This window comes from Aplysia californica, unplaced genomic scaffold (genome assembly GCF_000002075.1).
Source record: "Aplysia californica isolate F4 #8 unplaced genomic scaffold, AplCal3.0 scaffold00057, whole genome shotgun sequence".
NCBI lineage: Eukaryota > Metazoa > Mollusca > Gastropoda > Aplysiida > Aplysiidae > Aplysia > Aplysia californica.
This window is the reverse complement of record NW_004797327.1, coordinates 744876-755014: the sequence shown is the minus strand read 5'-3', so window position 1 is coordinate 755014 and position 10139 is coordinate 744876. Positions and strand designations below refer to the sequence as shown.

General features: G+C 39.3%; 1 protein-coding gene across 1 annotated transcript in view; it reads right to left on the bottom strand.

Moving 5' to 3' along the window:
* Positions 1-6791: 6791 nt before the first annotated feature.
* The window catches only part of LOC101851177, an 18531-nt gene continuing 15183 nt past the window's right edge, over positions 6792-10139 (bottom strand). Inside the window, exon 3 of the mRNA XM_005093051.3 lies at positions 6792-6983. Within this exon, the coding sequence (XP_005093108.1) occupies positions 6887-6983 (97 nt within the window). The 3' untranslated portion in view covers positions 6792-6886. The remainder of the gene's footprint in view (positions 6984-10139) is intronic.

The following is a 10139-nucleotide window of genomic DNA, read 5'->3' as shown; positions in this document are numbered from 1 at the left end:
AGTGGGTGACAGGAAGAGTGACAAACATACAAAAGAAGTAGAGGAAAAAATGACAACAGTAAGGATTAGGCAAGAAAAAGCAACAGTTCCCTGTTGCAGTTCAGATACAATTATGAGCATGGCATTGATGAATCAGCCCATATACAATTATACTGTTCACTAGAACGAGAAATATCCCCCCTTTGGGAATGGCCTAAAGACACACTCCAGCCAGTGGCACCGCCCTGCGCGGGGGGGGGAGGAGTTGGGGAGACATGATCAGCGAGGAGGGCAGCACGTACCTCCAGAAAGCGGTAGACGTTCTTGATGTTGATGGCTGTCTTGTGAGCGAACTGATCGACCTTGGACACCAGGTGAAGCTTGGTGATGCCTTCTTCCTTCAGCAGCTGTGGGAGACAACAAAACTCTTAGTTTTAGTTGAGGTTTTACGAGCTCGTAACTGCATAAGGTCATATGAGCGCCAAGGGGTGGATGTCAACAGAGAAGTCCTTACAGGGAATCAGACTTACTCTGCTCACCTCTCTAGCTTCAGCAGCACAAAGTCTGCTTCGACTATCAAGGCACCGCGGAAATAGCTGGTCACAACAGTGTGACAAACATACAAAAGAAGTACAGGAAATATGACGATAGTAAGGATTAGGCAAGAAAAAGCAACAGTTCCCTGTTGCAGTTCAGATACAATTATGAGCATGGCATTGATGAATCAGCCCATATACAATTATAATTTTATTGTACATAATAACATGGTTAATGCCCCCCTTTGGGAATGGCCTAAAAATACTTCAGTCAGTGACACTGCCCCTTAAAATCCGTGTTTAAATAATAAAAATGGTGTTTTCAAGCTTTTGTTGTTGGGGAATGTTTGAAAAATCCGAGACATACAAGTAAAATTAGCGTAATTATTGTAAAAGATTTATGCCCCCATTGACATTATTTACATCATTTAGGAGACTGGCTGCTTCAGTCTTCTTGTCACAGATAACCTGATCTGAGAGGGATACAACATCCTTGAAGAAATTGTAAATAATTTATCCTCACTGAAATCGAATCCACGTCTTGTACGTGAGACGGCAAGGTCGAGTCTGAGAAAAACATTACGTTTGGGAATCCAACTTTTAATTGAATTATCGTACAGAATGTAAAAGGGTGCTGAACATGACATCTAAACCCAGTCGCACGTACCCAAACAATACACGTATATTTCTAATAAAGAGAACACGGCATCTTCGTTCGACAATACCCAACTCGTGTAAACAAACGAAGCATACCGCTGTCTGAACAGAAGGATCATAGCCAGCTTGAAACGATGACGGTTTTGTTTCTATTGTTGTTTGAGCTATTTCCGTCGTTGATCGTGATTGTGATGTAGTTGTTGGTTGTGGTCTTGATGATGGTGGTGTTTAAAAAAAAATAATAAAAAAATAATAGTAATCGTTTATATTGTTATTGTTATTATTATTATTATTATTATTATTATTATTATTATTATTATTATTATTATTATTATTATTATTATTGTTATTAATATTATCATCATCATTATTATTATTATTATTATTTTTATTATTATTATTATTATTATTATTATTATTATTATTATTATTATTATTATTTGTAGTAGTAGTAGTAGTAGTAGTAGTAGTAGTAGTAGTAGTAGTAGTAGTAGTAGTAGTAGTAGTAGTAGTAGCAAAAAATAAGTTGTTCCCCCATCCGATCCGGACATTGAGGATTGCTTTGTTAGTGAGACAACTGCCTTTTCATTCGACATTGGTAGGGTGGCCAGTATTTTTTAAAAACTGTTTGGTAGTTTTATTTCTGTTGTTAGCAGTATCAGTCATGGTTGCTGTGATGTTAGATTCAGAGATAAAGTATATCTCCTTAATAAGCACAAGTGTGCTTGTTATTCGAAACGCTAAATATTTCCTAGATGGATTTTCTTCATATTGACAGATTGAACATCCTCTTTGTTAAATAATAGTATTTTTCGAGGTTTATTAAAATTCGTTTAAAAATTGCCGAGTTATATCTCTTTAAATGGTTTCTCTTAGGTAAACGTCCTTTATCATGAGCAGAACAGAACAGAACTCAAAAAGTACTGAGAGTTGCACACATAATCACTCATTAAGACAACAAGATGGGGGCAGGTGACATTCACGAGACACACATACATAAACAAAGGTTTAAACAACTTAGTTTGGCATGACAAAAATTAAAGATCAGAACAGCCGAATACACCATTGCACAAGATTTCTAAACAACACCAAGAACAACTTCATTTTGAATGGCTTCGAACAAAACGGAAGGATGGAAAACAATGACTGCCAATGTCTACTCAAGGCAAGACACTAGCAGATGATGGTGAACGTGACGTGGTATCGATCATGCCACCATGTTGGAAATTATACTTCTACCTGGACTTTGCAGAGGGGAGGGGGATATGAAAAGCGCAAGAAGAAATGTCACGTTTTGCTAATGTTTATTCATTATAACGGCATAACAAACAAAACCCAGTCTTTCTCCCCTCGTTTTTCAAAGATGCTCTTGTTCTGATTTGACAATGAAATCGATGAACATTGGGCTGTCCACCAGTGCCTGTTATTGAAACACCCCCGCAAATGCTACCCCATATTTTTTAAATTTATATTGCTTTTGTTATAATATAATTTTCCTTATTCTTTTTCCATGATTTTATCGGGCTTTTTGTGTTGTTTGTTGTCGATGTTTGTTGTAGGCTTATTTGTTTGTGTATGCGTTTTGTGTGTATGTGTGTATATGTATTTATGAGTAAATGTGTTGGTGTGTGAGTGTGTTTGTTGGTGTATGTGTTGTGTGTTAGCTTGTCTGCACATTTGTTCGTGTGCCGGGTTATGTTCGTTTGTGATATTTTGAATTTCACGACAACAGTATTTTGTACCAACAGACGTCTCACTACAGAAACAACGAGTTAACCTGCAGGTTTACTTTTCACGGGAAGTACCATGCCCTGGGCTTGGTGCCCTCTCACAATGTCCAAGATATTGAAACGGGTACTATAACTATACAGTTAAATCCTTGTCAAACTGGCGTACTTTCTTGGCCCAAAAATTAAGCCGTTCACAAATAAAGAGAGAATTTCTACCGAAAGTCTTCCACAAACACACGCCCAGACACCCCCCTCAACAGAGGTCTGTTTTTGAAGCGATACTCGTTATTATGTGGAATTTTTAGATATACGCAAAAGATCAACGTACTTTCAAATAGGAAATCCCCCGCCCCCCCCCCTCTCTCTCTCTCTCTCTCTCTCTCTCTCTCTCTCTCTCTCTCTCCCCCTCTCTCTCTCTCTTAATAGCACCAATTAATGTTTGAGATCTAGAGTGTTTAATTTCTTTTAAGTGGATAGTTGAACATTCAAATAATCGATAGGATAGGAAATATGGTTTCTGCGCTGTTACATAAATTTGAATACTCTCAAGCAACCGCCTTTGTTCAAAGAGAAAAATCAATGGATACATTTCTTTATTATCCAAAAAATCATGTCTTTCATAACTTTGTGAAGTTTGTACAAGCTTTATAAAAAAAACGATTGCTTAACAACCTGCCGGGGAAGTGTTTAGCTTAAATACCAGCCAGCTTGAATTTTTTTCATACAAAAAAGAAAACTTGTAAAGCAATTAATATTTATTTGGGAATTATAGATCAAATATTCTAAGTTGAGTATATCTCATTCCTGCACCTTCAACAAGTAAACGGCAGAAAAGTAGCCGCGACTGAAGATAGTTAGTGACAAGTTAATACAGTTATCCCTATACTGCAAATGTCACGGATAGAAAACGTAAAGCGTGCATTTTAGAGCTATTAAGGGGATCTATAAAACGCAAACGAATTCATGTTAAAGGCTGGTTACACTGTATACATTATGTTCTTGTTGAACAAAATATTACACGGAATTAACTACGAAGTTTTCAGGTAGTGGTTAAACATTGTATCAACAAGGATGTTTAAACAGAATGCAATTGAATTCAGATTATCTGGAATTAGGCCAACACACTTTAGTTGACCAGATTTAGTGGTCGTCGGCCAACAATATTGAATACACATTTCGCCGGAGCGCTATAAAGCTGGTGATTCTGGTCTATTGCAAACACAAATCATGATTGAATTTTCAACGGTAAACAGCTCAAGTGTTGAGCTCAACGTTAGCATATATCCACCTCAGTCGAGAAGAGGTTTAGCAGATGACTTTGTTCCCCAGGAAAACTTCGTGAGCAACGAAGTGAGGGCAGCTTTTGAACTCATCTTAGAATTGTGCGTCTCGTTCGCCATTGCCCACATCGGCATAGTGAACAATATCGTGGTGCTCATCGTGTTTTACCGGCAGGGGTATAAGGACAGCATGAACATCTCTATGTCCACCATAGCAGCGTGGGACCTGCTCAAGTGTGTTGCTGGAGCGGCTCAAAGGTGGTACGGACCCATTGGGCTCTTGTCCAGAGCAGACTCGCTGACATGGTCAAACATCAGCGTGGTCTCTATGGTATACATTCTGGCTGTGGCCAGCTATGTGTCTAGTGTTCTGGCTGCTTATGTGGCGGTTGAACGCTGTCTTTGCGTCACAATCCCTTTTAAAGTAAAAACTTTAATCACCCCTAAGGTTACTCTATTCTTCATGGTTATCATTTCACTGGTTGTATCAGGGTGTTTTCTTATCGTCTTTGCCTTCTACGATGTCCTTTGGGTGTACAGTGCTCGCTATAACTCTACGATCGCCGTGTACACGTATAACTCTTTCTTTCTCGCTCACCAAGGACCTATTATGGTATACTACAACATGTCTGGAGTGGTGTGGCCTACGGCTAGTTTTGTCGTAATCGTTGCCTCCACTGTTATTATCATTTTCCAGTTAAAGAAATCCTCGCAGTTTCGTGCTGAGAGCAACGTCTCCAACCGTACATGTCTCTCAACAAGAGACAGGCAGATCGTCCGCATGCTTCTTGTCATCATCATTGTCTACGTCATAAACTTGTTCCCTAGAATCGTTCTTTATATGGTCAAGTATTTTGTCTATGAGCTCTACTTTTTACGAAAGTTCCACAACATTTTCATGGTTATTTGTTACTGGATATTCTTTTTCGATCTCTCTAACTCAACAGTTAATTTATATATTTTTGTGTCGATGAGTTCAAACTTTAGGGCTACTCTTCTTGAAATGTTTCCTTTTGTAAATAGTAAGCTGACGCATAAAAAGCCATAGCGAGAGTTGCAGGCGGCATCGTCGAAACCTGGAATTTAAAATGCCCCAAGCACTTGAGATAGAGTGGTGTCTTTACTCGTGGGTTATTGAAGAGTTCCACTAACAGGACCTACATTGCGGCTGTCCTTTAGGTGTCTCTTTCTGTCTTGCTTTTATCTACACTGTGTGACCGTTATTTTCAAAGTAATTCCTTTTGCCTTACATTAAAACTCAAATGTGTCTACCTTTTCTTTAATTTAACTTATTAAAACGATCGTGGGGGGAGAGATGACAAAGCCCTGCCATTCTTGTTATGTTGTTTTGATGTAGATGAATTCAACGATTGACCTGACCAGCTTAAGTTGTTTTGGAAATAATTCATTGTCTGTCTGAAATTTCTGCTTGGACATTGGCCTTTTCATTAATGGCACTACTAGAGAGTTACATAGACCTCGGAACCAACACGTCATGTTGTTGTACCGCAGATGCAATAAGATCTTGTGATAAGAAATCTTTTGTTGTTTCTGGTTTCTTAATTGTGTTTTGTTTCGTTGTATTTTTCAGAGAAGGCTAATAATTTGCTCATTGAGGGCTCTTATGCTATCTATTCTCTCGATGCCACTTGGAAATAAGCTGTTTAGGTCACCTAAAAATGAGCACAATCTCTTTGTCCATACAGGTTCTTCAATAATGTTCAATTAGGCATTACTGAAAAAAGTAGGCAACAGTTTGCATATTATGAAAAATATATTTTTCTTGTTTTTGATTTGTATACGACTGCTCTAAATGTCTTGCAAAATGACCTTTGGTCTGTCGTTGCGTCCGTTATGTTCTTAAAAAGTTGAACAAGTAGACGAAGGAGAGTCACAAGTTCAACCTACTTACATTTCTCTTCACTTTGAGGAACTGGGACCTTTGCTCTGTTTTATTGGAGCACAACAAATAATCACCTTTTACAACTCTCATGTTTTATAACTCACAGTACACCAAACTGCTTTTAATATTGTATTAAAAGGTTGAGATCAACAGAACTAAATCCAAGAAGAAAAAGGATTGAACAGCTTTTAGTGTTTATCACTATCTTATGTAAGTGGGATCGGTTGAAAAAATAAATTTGATATCATGAGCAGCGAAAATGGTTTACCATTCATGCATGTCACACCAGCAAGAAGTGAAAATCCTGCGATTGACAAATCATAAAAAAGAACATACGTCTGACAATCGATAGCCCAAAAATGGTGTGGTGTCGTTCTCCTCTTTAATATGCCATAGTTGTCAGTATTAGCAAGTGAACACTTTATAGTTAGAATTCAGTCGGAATAACAGCCACAATACATCTGATTACATTTAAAAATCTCAAAATATTCTTTGCTTGGATTCTGACCTCAAAGTTTCGTGAAGTAGACTATTGTTTGTGCAGTCAGTCAACGTTGTCCTTACCAGTCCTAACGTCAGGAAGAAAACTTTATCCAATCCCAGAAGAGTGAGTTTGAGGAGGATAAAGAAGTGGGGAAATGGGAAGGACGGGGGGGGGGGGAGTTATTGATGTCGCAGAGAACAAAACGAAATAAATGTCACAAAATCGCTTATGTAACGAGTTTATTGTGAGTTTGAATTTCCAAGAAGCAAAACAAAAATCGTAACTTTACACTTCACTGGAGATCTTTGAAGAGAAGATCACATTTGAGGAACAACTGCTGGCAAGGATGAGTGTGCTTGTCTCTGTCTTGGTCTCATTTCAACCGTTCCGCCGCCACACGGTTGTGGTCGGTCTCTGGGAAAGAGAGCATTATACATGGACCGATTAAAAAGTATTCGTTTATTTTCTAACAGACATGGATACTTTAAAGCAAAACGACACCACATCAATATTTACTTTTTATTTTCTTTCAAAATACCACCCCTCTCTCTCTCTCTGCCTATCTCTCTTCTCTCTCCCCCTCTCTCTCTCTCACTCTCTCTCACTCTCTCTCTCTTCCGTTCGCTCTCTCTCTCCTCTCTCTCCCCCTCTCTCTGTCTCCCCCCCTCTCTCTCTCTGTCTCTCTCCTCTCTCTCTCTGTCTCTCTCCTCTCTCTCCCCCTCTCTCTCTCTCTCTCTCTCTCTCTCTCTCTCTCTCTCTCTCTCTCTCTTTCTGTGCAAATTGTTGGAGAAAACCACTGGGGGCTCTCATGGCCTAGAGGTTAAGGTGTTGGCCTCTCATTCAAAGGTCCCCTGTTCGAATCCGGGTAGCGACCGAAAAATTTTCTTCTCTAAAATTGTCTCCTTTCACCTCCTTTCCTGCTCTCTAGCAATATTCTGTCGTCTGCTTTCGTCTCCTCTTTCTGCCCCTACCCCCTCTGCCCCCTCTGGGCTCATGACTCTTTCTGCAGCCTTTCTACTGCTACTCCTTGACTCCTTCTTACAGCTGTCTTTCTGCTACACCCCTGATCTTCTTGTAGGAAAGATCTACACCTAGCCTTCTCGGACAAGGGCGAAAAATCTCGGAGGGCCCGTGTGCAAATTGCGCACGTTAAAGATCCCTTGGTGGTCTAAAATCGATAAGAGTAGGCTTCGGCCGTCACCCGGGCAAAAATTCAAAATTTCCTACAAACTAAAAGTATTAGGTGTGTCCCGCGCGCTCATATGTCCTTATGCAGTTTCGAGCGCCTTAAAACCCTATACTAAACAAACAAGAACACCACTGGTAGGCCTTTCTTGTTTACTTTCTGTCTATTATTTGTCTGTCTGGGTTTTTTTTTCCATTGCTAAATGGCTACTATTGTGTCGATGTGCTACTCTTTACTCAATTTCAAACTTGATCTCTCACTCTCTCTCTCTCTCTCTGTCTCTGTCTCTCTCTCTCTCTCTCTCTCTCTCTCTCTCTCTCTCTCTCTCTCTCCCTCTCTCTTTCTTTCACTCTTTCTCTCATTTCTGCTTCTCACTCCTTCTCTTTCTGAGGATTCCACTCTTTTTCTCTCATGTTTGTTCACCTGTGTGTTGGTCCGTCAGTTTCTCTCTATCTCTGTCTGTGTATCAGTCTCTATATGACGATGGTGATGTTGATGATGATGATGATGATGATGATGATGATGATGATGATGATGATGATGATGATGATGATGATGATGGTGAGCTATATTAAGTTTTATAATGCTCGTTGATGCATTTAAATACATTTACCGCATGGCACTCTAACTTAAGTTCTATCAGCGCGTGATGTTTTGATCGCATACAAAAGACGGCGAAGAGGTTAGAAAGGCATTGATGGTTGGGGCGTTTTGATGCAAGCAGTAAACTGTTCACATGTAGAAAGTATTTATGGCAAGAACACGAAAGTGGTTTTCGCTCCTTTAATGGGTCTGTTTTTTTAAACAGATGCAATACAAGAAAGGTTTACCATTAGAGTTTATTTAAGGCTGTAAAATGAAGTCTTTTGAAATTAGCTTCTGCTAAGGAAAAGGAGAAGGAAAATGTTGTTGAGGAAAATGACCTCGGGCTGTTTGTGTGTCTTCCCTGGAGCGAAGTAAATACTTCAACCATTTCTTTTTACAGGAACCATAGCTCTACAGTAGTCATTAAAAAATAGAAAAAGGTGTGTGCCCTCCAGATCATTGTCATCATCATAGAATGCAAAAACTGAAATAGACATCCGCGATTCGGGTTAGTCTTTAAACCTACACGTTTTCAAAAAAATGTTTCTTGTTAGCCATCTATTAATATATTACAAGTGATTTGTTCTTAGCCTACTCTTGAATGTGGCTTCTGTTTTTTTCAGCGAGCGCAGGATGTACAAGGCCTTTGCTCTCCAGATACTTTTTGTCAAGAAACTGTGAACATGCTTCGTAAATTAAAATGATTCGTGGATGTTGGCCAGAGTGGATCACGTACCAGCCTTGGTGGGTGTTTGCAGATTAATATTACTTTTGATATTAAAAACATAAAGGTAATCACTAAAATCGCATAGATTGTTCTAAATGGAAATTAAATAAAAGATAGGAGGAGATTCATTACATGGCACAATGAACTATACTGCGAGTACTTTTCTTTACAAGGAATTTGCTTGGTTCCTACGGATTGTCCGCTTGCAATCTGTGAGTTTTGCAGAGAGGAAGGTATCAATGAAATATAAATTTCATAAAATGTGTTCCTCTTTACCCACAGAACCATCTTGAAGAGCTTTTATCTCCACCCCCTCCCCCTTCTCCCCAGCCATTGCAAGCGAATTTTACCACCACCTTTGTCTAGGCCGTTCTTCTGGCTTCTCGTCCGCATCCGGCCACACTGATAGTGCAAACTTCTCCCATTACCTCTTTTATAGCACGGAATTCCCAAGACAGTCCTCATTTCAACACCGTTCGAGTTAAACGTCAATCATGAACCATTAACCAGCAAGGGCGTTTGAATTATTGATTGGCCGCCTCGTGAAGAAATCTTAGTTTTCCATCTACGGGCATTTTGGAAGGGTGGCTAGAGGGTGGCAGTAGCTGCACAGACATTTCTATATCGACTGCTTACTTTTCTGCGTTCTTTTCTCTGTTAGGTGTTGCTTTTTATCAAAGACAAAGTCAAAAGCCTTTTCATTCAACTGGTCGTTTTGTTATAATTATTTTCTCTACAAAGGTGTTAAGTAAGCACACATTGGATAGGAAAGGCGCCAGTATCACATCATATATCTGAGAATCGATAGGCTCATTCTTCCAACATTTACGGACATCTGCTCTGCGTGATTTCATAAACGAATGAAAATTTTTTTTGCTGGAATTGAAAACTATTCCACACGATAGGGAAACACGATACAGGACAAACTGTTTTCTCCAAGGAAGAAATAGAGAAAAGGTAAAACAAGAAATATGAGAAGGACAGTAGAAGGAAGAAAATGAAAGGTGCAGACACACACACACACATTAACACACACACACACACACACGCACACACACACACACACACACAC